Source organism: Sinocyclocheilus grahami, unplaced genomic scaffold (genome assembly GCF_001515645.1).
Source record: "Sinocyclocheilus grahami isolate Dianchi unplaced genomic scaffold, SAMN03320097.WGS_v1.1 scaffold265.1, whole genome shotgun sequence".
NCBI lineage: Eukaryota > Metazoa > Chordata > Actinopteri > Cypriniformes > Cyprinidae > Sinocyclocheilus > Sinocyclocheilus grahami.
The window spans coordinates 1,116,228-1,134,156 of record NW_015505444.1 but is presented as its reverse complement, the minus strand read 5'-3'; the positions used below and the strand labels follow the sequence as shown (position 1 = coordinate 1,134,156).

Genomic DNA, 17,929 nt, shown 5'->3' with positions numbered 1-17,929 from the left:
ATCAGTAAACAGTCCTCCATAAAATGTGCTGCACACATCTGAATATTTGGGTTGAAGTGTTCTGGAACAGTGTTGTAAATACAACTTAACCACTGATTTCTAGTCGTGTCCATTTTTGGAAGACCAAACAAAGTAGTTTCGCTTTCACAACGAAGCACACAGCATCTTCACGACATGGCGGCGGCGGCAGCAACAATACTACAGCGAGAATCAAAGTTACGCCTTCTTTCTTTGCTTGAACATTTGGGCAGCGTTATGCAAATCTTCCCACATAGTGATGTAGACATGTGGGGGCGTGTTAGAACGAGCCGTTTTAGGTAGTTGTGGTTAACTCTTAACTTTTATAAAGAATATCTCTTTGGATTTGAGACTTTAGTGTTTGCAACTTTACAGATCTTCTTTATGCACCAAGAGCTTGTAACACTCCAAAGAGAAAGAAACAATTGAAATCGCATCATATGACCCCTTTAATGGGTAAATCATATGAAAACATGTTCATCACAGTTCACCCTAAAATGTAAAGAAAGAAATGTAATTACATTTTATTTTACATGAAGAAAGTAAAAATATTTTCTTTATGCAAAATAACATTTCTTAATATATTTCTTTCAATTTTAGCACTTTTAAGTTTTTTCCTCCTGTGACATTATTATTATTATTATTATTAATAATAATATTTTAATGACAATAAACATATTTCCACTATCAAGATCTCATTACCATAATGCAGGGTTTCCCAAATGTGGGTTCAGAAAAGAACCGCAGGTGGTTGGTGAATTGATGGAGTTAATAATTAAATCATAAATAGGTCAAATGAAAATAAATATTTAATTTGAAATTTTATTTCATTTTTTATGATTTAATTATTAACTTTTCATCAATTCACCAACCACCTGAAATAAATTAATTTAAAACACTTACTAAAAAATGTGTTGAGATAGTGAATTGGTGGGTTTTTGTTCAATGTGAGCCAAAATCATCACAATTAAAAGAACCAAAGACGTAAACTACTTCAGTCTGTGTGCATTGAATTTATTTAATACACGAGTTTCACAATTTGAGTTGAATTACTGAAATAAATGAACTTTTCCACGACATTCTAATTTATTGAGATGCACCTGTATATATAAACAAATTCAAAATATGAATAACAACTTGTAAAATATATATTTTACCGCAGTGTTATTTTAGTATTGCAAAAATATGGTAACGTGTATATATATTTTATATGTATAAATTAATAAATGCTACCATAATGTACAAAATCTTCAAATTTTGAAAAACAATTTTTCTACAGTAATAAGAATTTAGGGGTTAAATGTGCTTAATTGTCATGACAATAATGTAACAATAAATCTTAATGGTCATAAAAGTTTCTTTTGATTTTGGGGTGAATTATGAGGTGGACGTGCTCTGGACAGGTTTGGCGATATTGATCCTGACGTGTCCTGTGTTTTCTAGCCTGTCATATTCTGGAGTGCTCTGACGGTCTGGCTCAGGACGTGATCAGTACGATCGGTCAGGCGTTCGACCTGCGCTTTCAGCTCTATTTGCAGTGTCCGTCCAGCAAACCCTCGTCCATGCACGACAGGTGAGTCCTCATCCACACCTTCAAGATTCTGATCCTCAGACCCCGCTCTCACTGTGTCCTGTGTTTAGGGTTATGAGTACAGACGAGCCCCCGTGGACGGAGGAAGGAGAGGAGTCGGCCGATCATCACTACTACAACAGCATTCCCGGAAAGATGCCGCCACCAGGAGGCTTCATTGATGCTAGACTGACCAATCAGACGCAAGACAGCAGCCAGGTGTGCACAACGAATCACTCGCCCACACTCATGCGCTATTTATAGTAACCTGACCTCTGATCGATCATCACTCGAGCTCAGCTGCTTCTGCAAATGCAACTCGCGTGTTTTTGTCAATAGCTCTTCATTAATTGTGCTTTGGTAAATACTGAGAGTAAAGATTATGCTATTATTCTGAGGTTTTTATAAAGCATAGTATTTACCTCTGTAGATCAAGGAAATCAGGTCACTAAAATGAATCGAGAGAATATTAAATTTAGGGAACGGAAACCAAACAAATCTGATATTAATTGTAATGTTTGCATGCGTTTTTTTTTATTATTATACTTTATTATGCTTTGTTTTAATTTTGAAAGTAATAAAGCAAAATATAGAACAATTCTAATATTTCCTCCCCAACATATATATATTAATTAAATTAAAATAATTTTAAAATAAACATTACATTTTGTTATTATATCAAAAGGAAAAACATAAATTACAGAACAATTTCAATTTTCCCACTCCAATATATAATTAAACAAGAAAATTCAATAAGAGTAACTAAATATTATATTTTGTTATGAACAACGCAAAATACAGAACAACTCCAATTTTCTCACTCCAGCGTATAATTTTTTTAAATTAATTAATTAATATATTATAAATATTACATTTTGTTATAATATTGAAAAAAACAACACAAAATACTGAACAATTCCAATTTTAGCACTCCAATTTATGATAATTAAATAAATAAAAATAAAATAAAAAAAGATATATATATTTTGTTATAATCTAAAAATAAACAACGCAAAATAAAGAACAATTTTCTCACTCCAACATGTAATAATTAAAATAATAAATAAATAAATATTATATTTTGTTATAATATTAAAATGAACAACACAAAATACAGAACAACTTTCCCACTCCAAGGTATGTAGTAATTAAATAATAATAAATAAATATAATAGTTATTAATTTGTTTATTTATAATAAATAAATAAATAACACAAAAAGAACAATTACAGCTTTTCCATCCAAACACATATAATAAAATGTTAAATAAATAAATAAATGTTGTCATAATATTGATAAGAACAATACAAAATACATAACTATTCCAACTTTCCTATTCCAACATATATAAATTAAACAGTAAAGTAAGAAATATTATTATTATAACATTTCTGAAGTTACAGTACAGTATTAGTTGTTGTTTTTTACTCACATTCCGCATGATCTACTCCTTAACAGCTTGTATAAATGTTGACATTAATAGTGTGATTTTAATTTTAGTTATAATAAACTGTGACTTCCTGTAGTGTGGCCTCTGCTTCCTGTCTGTCAGTGTATGTGGACTCCATCAGCTCAGCGATGAGGAGGTGTTTCATTATTGTTGTTGATGACTCATGTGCTGTTTGCTGCTGTCCACACAGGCCGCTGGAGTCCACCAGACGTACTACCAGGGCCGCCCCATGTTCATCCAACAAGGTACAAGTTCCTTTTATTTTCACTGTTTTGACATTGAGTTAAAGGGACAGAACACACAAAAAAGTGTTTCTGTCTGTGCCTTTCATTTAGGCTCCTGTGACATATACAGTCTCCCTGAGGTCAAAGGTCAAGCCCCTAAACCAGGAGAAGTGCCCACGTATGTGAACACGCAGCACATTGACACACAGATGCTGGCTGCCCTCCAGGGAGAGTCAGAGACGCCGTCCGATTCGGGCACGAGTGGGACAGCTAAAGACAGCCCGAGGAAGGACCTCTTTGACATGAGTAAGAGTTTATAGTCTGTTCATTCTTAACACTGCTGTAGGACTATGTAATGTACGTGTTTTACAGCGCCGTCAATAGGTGGCACATAAAAATGCACTTCATAACACAAAAGTTCAAATCTGCAAGTTCAGGTTGTCAGAATGCCGTCTTGGCGAGTATTAGTTACTGTGAAATAAAATGACTCATAACTCAATATAAGATTGTGGTCATATTGCCCACCCCTAATGGTCATATTTCTGACCCTGGAGCACAAAACCAGTCATAAGGGTCCATTTTTTTAAATCAAGAGTTATACATCATCTGAAAGCTGAATAAATAAGCGTTCCATTGATGTATGGTTTGTTAGGATAGGACAATATTTGGCGGAGATACAACTATTTGAAAATCTGGAATCTGAGGGTGCAAAAAAATCTAAATGTTTTACAGCGCCGTCAATAGGTGGCACATAAAAATGCACTTCATAACACAAAAGTTCAAATCTGCAAGTTCAGGTTGTCAGAATGCCGTCTTGGCGAGTATTAGTTACTGTAAAATAAAATGACTCATAACTCAATATAAGATTGTGGTCATATTGCCCACCCCTAATGGTCATATTTCTGACCCTGGAGCACAAAACCAGTCATAAGGGTCCATTTTTTTAAATCAAGAGTTATACATCATCTGAAAGCTGAATAAATAAGCGTTCCATTGATGTATGGTTTGTTAGGATAGGACAATATTTGGCGGAGATACAACTATTTGAAAATCTGGAATCTGAGGGTGCAAAAAAATCTAAATATTGAGAAAATCATCTTTAAATTTGTCCAAATGAAGTTCTTAGAAATGCATATTACTAATCTAAAATTAAGTTTTGATATATTTACAGTAGGAAATTTACTAAATATCTTCATGGAACATGATCTTTACTTAATATCCTAATGATTTTTGGCATCAAAGAAAAATATATTATTTTGGACCATAAAATTTATTTTTGGCTATTGCTTCAAATATAACCCAGCGACTTAACACTGCTTTTGTGCTGCAGGGTCACATTTGTTTTTTTGGTATTTTGTATACCTATAAAACTTGCTTGAAAAATACTGGCTTTTTAGCCAATTTATGGCATAGCAGATTAGATTGTCAAAATGATTTTTCATCATTCTATGTGGCAGCAGAAAAATGAGAGAAAATACAAAAAAAGCATAAAATGACACACAACCAGAAACATTGTGATAAAGAACCAACAAATAAAAACAATCTCTTCCATGACATTGTGTCCAATCTGAACATTTCTGATTCTGTGTGTTAGCTCCGCCCATAACCAAATCTCATTGGTCCAGAATCCCACCCCTCATTTGAATATTAAATGTGACCCTGGAGCACAAAGCCAGTCATAAGTAGCACGGGTATATTTGTAGCAATAGCCAAAAATACATTATATGGGTCAAAATTATCAATTTTTCTTTTATGCCAAAAATGGTTAGGATATTAAGTAAAGATCATGTTCCATGAAGATATTTTGTACATTTCCTACCGTAAATATATCAAAACTTAATTTTCGATGCGTAATGTGCATTGCTAAGAACTTAATTTGGACAACTTTAAAGATGATTTTCTTAATATTTAGATTTTTTTTTTGCACTCTCAGATTCCAGATTTGTCCAAATATTGTCCTATGCTAACAAACCATACATCAATGGAAAGTTTATTTATTCAGCTTTCAGATGATGTATAAATCTCAATTTAAAAAAATTGAACCTCATGACTGGTTTTGTGGTCCAGGGTCATAAATATCTTCTGACTGTATCACATCATTGTCAGCAGTTTTTGTAGAAAGATGATAAAAGTGAGGAAAATTGAGTCATTTCATTAACGAATCCCTTTTGTCACAAGTCAAATTTAGTGCTTTACACAAAACACATCGTTTCAAAGCAACTTCAAAAGCAGAAAATCATGATGCTAATGTTTATAATATCTTAACATCTTCACGCCTCATAGTGGCATTTGGCAGAGATACTGTATGTATGTGGATAAAGTTGGACAGAATTATACTGTATATCAAAACATGTTTTATAAAATAGTGCTGGTTTAAGTTCTCTTAGAAAATTATAAACTAAAAATAAAAGTGCAATTCAAAAACCTACAACATAAATTGTTCAATAATTTATTTATTGGATTTTTTACTTATTACTCACCATGAAAATAGCAAAAACATTGGTGTTGAAACACCAACCAACCTTATATGAAGAGCTGGGTGACATTTTGAGACTAAATAAAAATGTTAAATGTTTTCTCGTGCCATCAGAGCCGTTTGAGGACGCCATCATGACCCAGACTCCGGCTCCGGCTCCTCCAGCCTCAGAGCTGCATAAAGCGGCGTCCGTGGATAACTGCAGTCCTCTGCTGATGCGCGCGGCCGCTCTGAGAGCTCAGGAGGAGCTGGAGGACCAGACATGGTACCACGGAGAGATGAGCCGCCGCCAGGCCGAGAAACTGCTGCTCCGCGACGGAGACTTTCTGGTGCGGAAGAGCAGCACTAACCCGGGCTCATACGTCCTGACAGGGATGCACCACGGCCTGGCCAAACACCTGCTGCTGGTCGATCCGGAGGGAACGGTGAGAGCCATGCTCACCCATACACACCAAACTCAGTGGCTGTTTTTAACCTCACTATTTCTTAAAGGTGACATATCATGAAAATCTGACTTGTCCAGGTTGTAAGTGCTATAATCGTGTCCCCGGTGCATCTACCAACCAAGCAAACGTGAAAAAGATTAACTCAGTAACTTTGTTTTGTGAAGCCTTTTTCTGCAAGCCTCTGAGAAAACAAGCGCGTCTGATTACGCTCCCTTGGTGACGTGGCAAAGCGATCTCATTATAATATTACTGCCCCTTAATCTGTAAGTTTACACCCACGGCGCCGTTATTTAGATTTTGCAAGCTGCAACGGTGTACTAGCTCTAATGCCATGGAGAAAGTTTGAGCAAAACATGCTAACTGTTCTGTGTTTGGCTGCACAGACGAGCACAGAACACTGTTTAGAGTCCCAGCCTCAGAGGAGACAACAGAGCAGTGCATTTATTAATGTATTTACTGTATATTGCTGCTGCCACACTGATGTAAAATAAACAAGCAATTTATTTCCCAGCTGTTTACCTTCACAGACATAACCCACTGTTTTTGTAACTCGTGTGTTTTTAACGTAAACTTGTGTGTGAATGAGAACTTAGTTTAGTACTCGCATGCTGTGACAGCCGCTTTCTGTGCGTGTGCTTCGGATGTGTGCTCTCAGAAAACCATATATCAGCGATAAACAGAACCAAAACAGATGTTTTTAGCAGGTCCGAGCTGTAAAGGCGCAGCTCTATTCTGGAAAAGGGGGCGGGGAGCAGCAGCTCATTTGCATTTAAAGAGACAGGCCCGAAAAACAGCATGTTTCTGCTTCCACTCAAAATAGGCATTTTCAAAATGATATAATAAATGATCTGTGGAGTATTTTGAGCTGAAACTTCAGACACATTCTGGGGACACCAGAGACTTATATTACATATTGTAAAAAGGGGCATAATATGTCTCCTTTAAGAATAAAAAGCCTACTCTGGGCACTGATGAATATGAACAGATTTTAGCGATATGTAATCACATACACTGAAAAATGAGAAACCGTTTTCAACATTGCTTGTAAATTTCACAAATAATTACAAAGAAACAGCACATTGAATTAAACATGTAATTTTGAAATAGTGTTTTCTTGTAAAACAAACTCCAGTAGTGTTTTTCTTTCTCCGATAAAACATTTTTACAGTGTATTAAAGTAAACTTAGTGGGATTCAAACGTCTTAGAGCTCTAGAGAAAGTGCTTCTGTTTTAGGCTCTTTTGTAAAACATTTGGAGTGAAAGTTCTCCAGCATGATTTGAGATGTTGCAAAGAGCATCGCGAGCGTCAGTGGAGAAGAAAATCGGACAAAGTCTCATCTCTGTCACATGACACTCATTTGCTTATATTTGATTAGTCACAGAGATACTGCAGAATCTGAAATAGATCTCCGTTCATTTGATCATTTTATTGAAAACATTTCCAAATCCTAAAACTGTTTAGTTCCAGGTTTGAATGAATGAAATACAATATTTCCAATCTGGATTTTGGACTCCACTGTAGTTGCCACAAGTGTGGGGTCAGAAAGATTTTTTAATGTTTCTGAAAGAAGTCTCTTCTGCTCAGCAAAGGCTGCATTTATATGACCAAAAATACAGTAAAAACTGTAATATTGTGAAATATTATTACAATTTAAAATAACTGTTTTCTATGTGAATATCTGTTAAACTGTAATTTATTGCTCTGTATTTTCAGCATCATTCCTCCAGTCTTCAGTGTCACATGATCTTCAGAAATCAGTATAATATGCTGATCTGCTGCCCGAAAGGGTTTAAGTGAAAATGATCAAATAATTATATTATTTCAGCTAGTTGACATTTTTATTTAAACTAAAACTTAATACAAACTTAATAGACATTAAAAAAATTAATAACAAACACAAAATTACTAAAAGTTTAACTAAAATTAAAATGTAAACGTGTAAAAAAAAAAAAAATCTAATTAAGAATATTAACAAAAACTATAATGGTATATTGATACTAAAATAACACTGGTGCTCAAGAAATATTTCTGATTATTATCACTGTTGAAAACAGTTGTGCTGCTTCATATTTTTGTGGAAACCGTGATACATTTTATTCTTCATGATTCTCTGAAGTTTGATGAATAGAACGTTCAAAAGAACAGCATTTATTTGAAATCCTCTGTAACATTTTAAACGTCTTTACTGGCACTTTTGATCAATTTTATGCGTCCTTGCTAAATACAAATATTAATTTCTTCCAAAAAACATCTTACTGACACCAAATGTTTAAATGGTAGAGCATGTTTCTGTCATGTGTGCTTAAACTTTCAAATCTAATTTTTGTCTCCTCAAGGTCCGGACGAAGGATCACATATTCGAGAGCATAAGCCACCTGATTGGCCATCACCGTGACAACAACCTGCCAATCGTGTCGGCGGGAAGCGAACTGTGTTTGAAGCAGCCCGTGGAAAGGAAACAGTGACGACACCTGAAATCCCGCGGGAGGCTCACGGCGCCGCTCTTTTACGAAAACACACGCTCAGATGACTGATCTCCGTCGGAGAACACGTGACGCTTGTCCAACGATGCAGGATTTTAGTTTGGATGATGCGAAAGCGCTCTCACCGAAAGCTGAATTCTAGAACTGACAGTTATTTTATTGCGTTGGCTGAGAATCTCTATTTTTGAAGAAGACAGCCGTTCGAAAGGGGAGTTTGGACGAACTCGGCCCCCAAGAGGCATGTGACGAAAACTAGCTACAGAGTATTTTAGAATAAAAAAGTTTTAGTTTTGTCTATCAAGCACAACCGGATTTTCATGTTCGTCGGTAAGAGATAGAAGGAAAACTACTATTTGAGACAACGTAAAACAAAGCTGTTTATATCGACCTATTTTAGGAGTTCGTCCTTTACTGCAGCTAGTGCGCGAGATCATTTGGTAGCTTCTATCGAATCACTGCTTTTCAGAGGGAAGATGACGTGAATGTGTTTGCTTTAACAGAAATCACACTCCGACATGCTGCACGAACACACACACACACACACACACACCTTCAGTTTTCTATGACGTTGAAACCTCTGGCACTCGCATGACTTAAAACCTTAATTGTACTTGTGGTCATTGTTGGTAGCATCCAGAGCCCCAGCGGAGGTGCTTTTGTGTGCTCACAATGTCAAATATTTATGCTTTCCCAGTATTCCTTGAGTTTAGCTCCTTCTTTAAACGTGTCAGAGGGGTGTAGTCGCTCGGCTCAGGCCTTTACTTTATACCTTGGATGTTTCTATGGGTTCTGGCTTTCATGGTTCGACTGTGGGCTTCACAAACACACACACTGGTATTATAATTATTCTTCTGATGATTATTTTCAATTAAACCGTTCTAAATGAATAGCACAATTAACGCTTTTCTGTGTGAGGGAGACGGTCTGGTGTGTTTTTGCACAGTCTAATTACTGGACAAACTGGAGTATTACTGGATTTGTCACCGTTTTAGCCACGCTTTAAAATATTCATATTTATTATACCGTAAACATGCTTCGGTATAGCATTTAGTGTTTTTCTTTAAATCCACATTTCAGATAAATGAAATTTGCATCTGATACTATTCGTGTTTAGAAAATAGCTCCAAGATATGCAAGCATGAGGCTGAATGTCAAGAAATTGACCCCAAAAATCATCAAAAAATTATATTAATGACAATAATTCAAAAAATATTAGTAGTCCTACAAACAAGTTTCCTTTTTTATGCTGAATATAATTGGTTTTCTTCCACTTTTTTTTAAATTAAATTATTATTATTTATTTATTTTTGCATCTGATTGCTGTTTGGAAAATAGCACTAAGATATGAACTTATATCTTAGTGCATAAGGGTGTATCTCATAAAAACGTCATGAAACTGACCCCAAAATGAAAATTCCCCATAAAAATAATGCAGCAAAATATTAATGTTCCTGCAAACTGGTTTCGTTTTTTTAAATACTGAATAGAATTTTTTGGGGGGGGAAAATGTCATCCAATATAATCACTGATATTAACTTATAAAGTTATCATGCATAAATAAGGGTGAATCTCATAAAAAAATTAAGGAATCAACAGAAAGGTAGTCAATGAAGCTTATTATTGTCATGAGAATAATCCAAAAAATATAAATGGTCCTAGATACAAGCTTAATTTGCTTTATGCTGAATATAATTTATTTTCTTCTTTTTTTTTTTTTGGCAGAGTGGAATATGACCTTTCTTGATGAGATTCACCCATAAATTGTGGTGATTTTAAATATTAAAGAAGTTTTGTAGTCTAGAATGATGAAGACCGGCGTGCAGTTTCATATATGCTCAACTGTGGATCTCTTTTCTTTCTCTAGATTTGAATATGATTGTTGTTATCGTTTGCATTATTGCATCACTTTGAATATCGTCTTTCTCACACAAACACAACACATGATATTTATGTAGTGAATTTTGTCACATTAAACTCTGAATATATTGATGTGGAGGTACAGGATGAATGAGAAAAATCTATTTTTAGTTTTAAATAATTGTAATTTTACAGTTAAATTCATCCTATTTAATTTATTAAATACTATACATACAAACAATAAAATAATCTCATACTTCATATTTTCACTGAACAATTTACAGCACAAGATAGAATCACTATGGTTTGTGCTGCTTGTATGTGTCCAGCAGATGGCGCAAGTGCACTATTAATATTTCCTTACACAGCACTGCATGTGGGACCATAAACAGCTGTATTGGTTTAAATCATTAATATACATACATTTACATGCATTTACTTGAGGAGCATTGTATCATTTTATTTATATTATTATCTATTTTAGATTTGATTTATATTTAATTGTATTGATTTTATATATTTATTTTGTGCTGCTTGTATGTGTCCAGCAGATGGCGCAAGTGCACTATTAATATTTCCTTACACAGCACTGCATATGGGACCATAAACAGCTGTATTGGTTTAAATCATTAATATACATACATTTACAGCAGTGTGCATTACTCTTGTATGAATGTTCTTTGGTAAAAGTTTGATAAGTTATTTCAAGAAAAATCAACAACCTATATACAACGTATCATACAGACTGAAGTGAAACATGCTAGTATAACATACATCAACACCTGGCATAAAAGGTTTTCGGTATACAGATAGTACAACATTTAACATAGCGCTATATGAATACTGTCAATATTTATATAATTGTCAAATTAGTCTTTTAGTCAGCTACACTGAATGCAAAAAAATGATTCTTACTCAGTATTTTTGTCATTTACAGTACAAATATCTAAACATTCTTAAATCAAGACACATTTACTTGAGAAGGAAAAGCACTAAAGGTATAAAGTCTTGTTTTCGGAAAAATTTATCAAATTCAAGTTTTTGTTTAAAACCAGAAAAAAAAAATTCTGCCAATGGGATAATTTTTTTAAATGCAAAACAGTGTTATTTTAGTATCATTGAGACTATTATAGTTGTTATTATTATTTTGAATCAGTTTTTTACTTTTATATTTGCTGTTTTCATTTATATATATATATATATATATATATATATATATATATAAAATTCCAGTTTTTTTTGTGTGGCATTGTTAAATAAAATCAAATGAAATAAAACGTTTTTTATATTTTATTTGATTTATTTGATACAAAAAATTTATTGTTTTACTTTTAATTTTAGTTAACTACAATAACTGATTCTAAGGGGAAATGATTTTGTTCTGACCCCATTGGCAGATATTTTGGTAACACTTTACAATATTTGTTAACGCTAGTTACATTAGTTAACATAAACTAACGATGACGAATACTTCTAAAGCATCTTAGATCATGTTGATTCCAACATTTATTAAAATCAAAAGTTATATCTATTAATGTTATTTAATGGACCTGAGCTAACATAGACTAACAATGAACAGTTGTATTTTTATTAACTGACAAAGATTAACAAATTCTGTAACAATGTCTTGCTCGTTATTCGTCAATGTTAGTTAATGCATTAAATATAGTTAACAAACAGAACCTTATTGTAAAATGTTAGATTTTTTTTTCTTGTTCTAAGCAAAAACATACTTCAATTTTGTTACATTTTTCAGAAAACAGGACTTCTTATCTTAATGTCATTTCTCAAGTAAATGTGTCTTGATTTAAGAATCTTTAGAAATTTGCACTGAAAAACAAGACAAAAATACTGAGTAAGAATCATTTTTTTGCAGTGTAAGAACAGATAGGTTGGGATCTCAAATGAAAGCATCTGTTGGGACATTAAAACTGCTTTCCACTGTTCAACATGCACTTAACCTGCTGATGCTTTATTGTGCACTTTAGTATGCACTAATAGTGCACTTAAAAAGTGCATACTAAAGTTCTATAGCATGCACTAATGCTGTAGTGTGCATTTTAGCAAACACACTGAGTGCTTCAGCTTTTCTTAGCTTGATTCTGCGCGTCTGGGTTTTCCTGTTCGGCCGCCCGCGGGCAGTTGGAGCTGGATTTGCTCCGGCTGGGGTCCGTGTTCTGCTTGCACCCCACCGCGCCGTCCCGCACCAAACACCCGCACACGAGCCTGTAAAACGCCCGGCGCAACTCCCTGCTGGCCAGTGTGTAGATGACAGGGTTCATGGCGGAATTCAAGACGGCCAGCACGATGAACCAATCAGCTTTGAGCAGAACCGGGCACGTTTTGGTCCTGCAGGCCACGTCGACGAGGAGCAGCACGAAGATGGGCGTCCAGCAGGCGATGAAGACGCCCAACACGATGCTGACGGTGCGCAGGAGGGCCATGGAGTGCTCGCAGTTGCTGTGCTTGGTGACTTTGCGGCTGCTGCTCTTGACCAGGGCGTAAATGCGGGCGTAGAGGACAGAGATGGCCAGCAGGAGCGAGATGAAGATGGTGATGCAGAACGCGACATAGCTCTTGCTGTAAAGAGGTAAGATGGTGGAGCACTGAGGAAGATCCTCCAGACAGTTCCAGCCTAAAATAGGCAGCGCTCCCAGTGTGATCGCGATCAGCCAGCACGTTCCTATGAGCAGAAACACCCGATAGTTTTTGCTTGCGTTATAAGGCCTCATTTTGATCATAGTAAGGTGGCGTTCGATCGCAATCGCCAGTAGGCTGAAAATAGACGCGCCTAATGCGACAAACATACTCCCTTCTCGAACAAACCACTCGGCCGGAGACAAGTGTAGCGTCCACTGTCCTGACATCAGCAGGTTGACTATATAAGTCACGCCGGCTAACAAGTCGCACAAAGCCAGGTTGGCGATAAAAAAGTACATCCGGTTATGAAATTTGTGGTTTTGCCAGATGGCCACCAGCACTATCAGGTTCTCCAGGATGATGAGGCCGCAAACGACCAAAAACACGGCCGTTTTGGGGTCCAATGGGGCGCCTTCGGTCTCATTGCGATTGTCTAGTTTCCCCGTGTAGTTGTAATGCAGGAAAATGTGTTGGTTGATCATTGCGGGACGATTCAGACAGGATCTTCCGGACAGGTGCGGATCGTACAGGTAAGACGGGTCACAGATGGGTGTTTGGCGAGCGAGTCGACTGCTTTCTTCAGGGTTTACCTGTCAGTCATCACGCTGTACTGTCATGTCGGTGGCACACATCTGCCTGTGGAGTCAAGCAGATGTGCTTTAAAGACAGCTACTATAATGACACCATGATCCAGTCAGATCTGGATTTTGTTTCATGAAAACTTGACTTCAACACATGCTGGAACATTTGAGATGCGTTTCAAGTCACAATATAGAATGAATTAAGGATAAATGATTCTTGTAGTTGTACAAAAACATGGTGCCACTACATATATACACTAAGTAGCGTATATATATGGTATTTCAAGGTACTGTAAAATACTCTTCAAAAGTTTGGGGTCTGTATTTTTTTATGTTTTTGAAATGTGTCTCTTTATGCTCACCAAGGCTGCATTTATTTGATTAAAAATACTGTAAAAATTGTGAAATATTATTACAATTTAAAATATCCATTTTTTATTAGAATATATTGTAAAATGTAATTTATTCCTGTGATCAAAACTGAATTTTCAGCATCATTACTCCAGTCTTCAGTGTCGCATGATCCTTCAGAAATCATTCTCATATTCTGATTTGCTGCTCAAGAAACTATCATCAATGTTGAAAAAAAATGAATTTTGTGGAAACCTTTTTTTTTTTTTTTAGAAGTCTTTGATGAATAGAAAGTTCCAAAGAACAGCATTTATTTGAAATAGAAATCTTTTTGAACATTATAAAAGTGTCTACTCTTACTTTTGATCGATTGCATGCATCCTTGCTGTATTACTTTCTTTCAAAAATGTATCTTACAGACCCCAAACGTTTGCACAGTAGCGTTTTTCAAAGAAAACCATGGTACTACCCACTTAGAAAGTCCATCTTAAACTTGCAGTTGCTTCTTGGAGTACAGCAGCTGGTTTGAACTGATCATTAGCTGGTTAAGGTTCCTGTGGCTCAGTGGTAGAGCATTGCGTTAGCAGCGCAGAGGTCGTGGATTCAATTCCCAGGGAACACACATACTGATTAAAAAATGTATAGCCTGAATGCACTGTAAGTTTGGATAAAAGCATCTGCTAAATGCATACATTTATTTAAGGTGGACATGGTGGGTGGTTAACCAGCGACTGACCAGCTATTATGCTTTATATTAACACACCAACAGGCCACTTTATATTAGAGTAATATAACATGCATTGCATGCACATATAGCTTTTAATATATGCAGAGCTGGGTAGATTACTTACAAATAGTAGTCCGTTACTGATTCCAAATTACATGACAAAAATTGTAGCTAGTAACATAATCTATTACATTACACATTTTAGGTAACATAATCAGACTACTTTTTGAATACTTTTGACCTTACTCTTTCATCACATAGATTTAAATAGGATAATCAAGAGCAAAACAAAGTACAAAACGAGGATTTGTAAAGAAAAATGACAGAGGATTTCAAAAGAAAGTCCATCTTAAACTTGCAGTTGCTTCTTGGAGTACAGCAGCTGGTTTGAACTGATCATTAGCTGGTTAAGGTTCCTGTGGCTCAGTGGTAGAGCATTGCGTTAGCAGCGCAGAGGTCGTGGATTCAATTCCCAGGGAACACACATACTGATTAAAAAATGTATAGCCTGAATGCACTGTAAGTTTGGATAAAAGCATCTGCTAAATGCATACATTTATTTAAGGTGGACATGGTGGGTGGTTAACCAGCGACTGACCAGCTATTATGCTTTATATTAACACACCAACAGGCCACTTTATATTAGAGTAATATAACATGCATTGCATGCACATATAGCTTTTAATATATGCAGAGCTGGGTAGATTACTTACAAATAGTAGTCCGTTACTGATTCCAAATTACATGACAAAAATTGTAGCTAGTAACATAATCTATTACATTACACATTTTAGGTAACATAATCAGACTACTTTTTGAATACTTTTGACCTTACTCTCTCATCACATAGATTTAAATAGGATAATCAAGAGCAAAACAAAGTACAAAACGAGGATTTGTAAAGAAAAATGACAGAGGATTTCAAAAGAAGCCAAGAGGAGACTGGATAAAGTAAGGGAACTTTGCTTCCTTTGCTCCGGTAAACAAAACTACACCTGCGTCCTACACCGTCTGCTGGAACGCCATGACAGTTAGCAGAAGCTAGAGATTATGGTTTATAAAGTTTTAACCACATGGATATTTTTCTTACAAAAACAGGAGGCCTTTATTTAGCCATTTGGAGCACTTTTTATGATGGATGGACACCGTTTATTGGACTTTTATTGAACTATTGAATCTCAATAGTTGAGGCATTATAAAGCTTGGAAGTGCCAGGACATTTTTTTTAAATATCTCCGATTGGACTCGTCTGAAAGAAGAAAGTCATAAACACCTAGGATGGCTTGAGGGTGAGTAAATCATGGGGTAATTTTTATTTATGGGTGAACTATCCCTTTAATTAAGAAAATATTTATTTTAAAATCTCAGTGGGACTTTAAGTAAATACATTAAGTGAAAGAGGTTCAGATGACAAAAAAGATTGGGAATGCCTGCATAACATGAGCCAAAAGCCTTCCAAAGACACATGGTTAAATAACCCACTGGGATATAATTCAGATTAACATTAATGAACACTTCTTAAACCTGAAACGATTTTTGTAAATCCAGTGGTCAAGTGCTGTGTAGCTGCCTGACTGATGGGTCTGACTGCTCTCTGTGTGAATGTCCACAAAACTGAAAGACTTTCCAAGTGCGCACTCTTAAAAATAAAGGTGCTTCAAAAGGTTCTTCAAGCGATGCCATAGAAGAACCCTTTTTGGTTCCACAAAGAAGCATTCAGTCAAAGGTTCTTTAAAGAACCATCTCTTTCTTACCTTTTTATAATCTGAAGAACCTTCTTTCGCCCCAAAGAAGCTTTTGTGAAACAGAAAGGTTCTTCAGATGTTAAAGGTTCTTCTATGGCATCGTGAAGCACCTTTATTTTTAAGAGTGTGTATGTAAGCGATAGGCTATTTTAGAAAGGAAAATTAAAAAGATGAAAAATCTATAAATTATTGCAGCTGTGTGAATAATATGTAATCCATAAAAAAAGCAACTGTAGTCTGATTACGGGTATTTTAAAATGTAATTTAATCTCATTTTTGGAATCTGATTACGCGATCCAGAGCACATCTAATCTACCCAGCTCTGACTGCATGATCCAGAATAATTCGACGCACAAAACTTACTCTGTCGTTTGCACTGAACTTGCTGTGGTGCGCGTGATTGCAGACTGAATGACAATCATTTAAAACCCAGCATAACAAAATATAATTCCAATCAAATCTGAGCATCGCGTAAAATGTGTATTTAAATCTCTGACACGCATCTCGTCTTTGATTACTCACCATCAGATATCACGAACCGCAGAGTTTCTTCACTGAGACCCATTCGTGTCGTGCTTTGTTCAAATAGGAGCTGTTATATTTCCATCTTTACCGTGCCGAAGTTCAGCCTCGCGCGCGCAATGGAAGAAAGTCCTTTCTCGCAGTGCTGCTCTTTTCCTGCGGTGTCTGAGACAGTCAGTCCAGCCCACCACACACCCCCCACCGTCTGGAGCAGCACAGCAGTTCTGACACACTGTCTGTATTCTATAGCAAACAAGAAACAATTGGGCTTTTTGCATTATTATGGCATATTTAGCTGCCCCTTATTTCAGAAGAAGCGAAAAGTAGGATAAACGTGTAACATACAAATGTTAAAGATGAACAAACTGCTTATAGTTTCAATAGCCTACTTTTAACAGCGTCCCTGAAAAAAAATCACATTCTTTTACTGTTTCTACTGTTTCTATCTTTTGTTTTCGTCTCTTAAATCCATATAAATACTTTATTTGATTCAATAAATAAAAAGTTTCATTGGTCAAACCAGTGTTCAAAACATGGTTATGGCCTTGGATTATCTGTTTTAAACTTTTGAAAAGTACTAGAGATGCACTTTTATGTAGTTATTAATGTTATTTTTACTTGTTATGTTATTATTACTGTAAATACGGGTTTCATTCAAGATGACATACGAGGACACATTTCAATTATTTTCTGTGGAAATCAACAACAACTGGATCAATAATGGAGCTTAAGTTGTATTTATCATGGAATATTGTTTTGGTGACAATTCTGGCGTTTCTTTGCCTTAAATATATATATATATATATATATATATATATATATATATATATATATATAT

The 17,929-nt window shown here is 35.5% G+C and overlaps 2 protein-coding genes across 4 annotated transcripts in view; one reads left to right on the top strand and one right to left on the bottom strand.

Annotated features, from left to right (window-relative positions):
• Positions 1 to 10,456, top strand: part of LOC107599382 (SHC-transforming protein 3-like) — a 36,712-nt gene extending 26,256 nt beyond the window's left edge. For all 3 annotated transcript variants that reach the window (XM_016290959.1, XM_016290961.1, XM_016290960.1), the window contains 6 exons: positions 1,462 to 1,591; positions 1,660 to 1,807; positions 3,229 to 3,283; positions 3,374 to 3,568; positions 5,853 to 6,163; positions 8,522 to 10,456. In XM_016290959.1, the coding sequence (XP_016146445.1) occupies positions 1,462 to 1,591; positions 1,660 to 1,807; positions 3,229 to 3,283; positions 3,374 to 3,568; positions 5,853 to 6,163; positions 8,522 to 8,650 (968 nt within the window). In that variant the 3' untranslated portion in view covers positions 8,651 to 10,456. The remainder of the gene's footprint in view (positions 1 to 1,461; positions 1,592 to 1,659; positions 1,808 to 3,228; positions 3,284 to 3,373; positions 3,569 to 5,852; positions 6,164 to 8,521) is intronic.
• Positions 10,457 to 12,415: 1,959 nt separating this feature from the next.
• LOC107599384 (sphingosine 1-phosphate receptor 3-like) lies at positions 12,416 to 17,215 on the bottom strand. The gene is made up of 2 exons (XM_016290962.1): positions 17,092 to 17,215; positions 12,416 to 13,801 (listed from the first exon to the last, which is right to left on the bottom strand). The coding sequence occupies exon 2, from the start codon at positions 13,645 to 13,647 to the stop codon at positions 12,607 to 12,609; it is 1,041 nt and encodes a 346-aa protein (XP_016146448.1). The 5' UTR covers positions 13,648 to 13,801; positions 17,092 to 17,215; the 3' UTR covers positions 12,416 to 12,606.
• Positions 17,216 to 17,929: the final 714 nt, after the last annotated feature.

What these genes read in the sequence shown, in the direction of transcription:
- LOC107599384 (XM_016290962.1), bottom strand. Translation starts at nt 13,647, where the DNA reads ATGATCAACCAACACATTTTCCTGCATTACAACTACACGGGGAAACTA.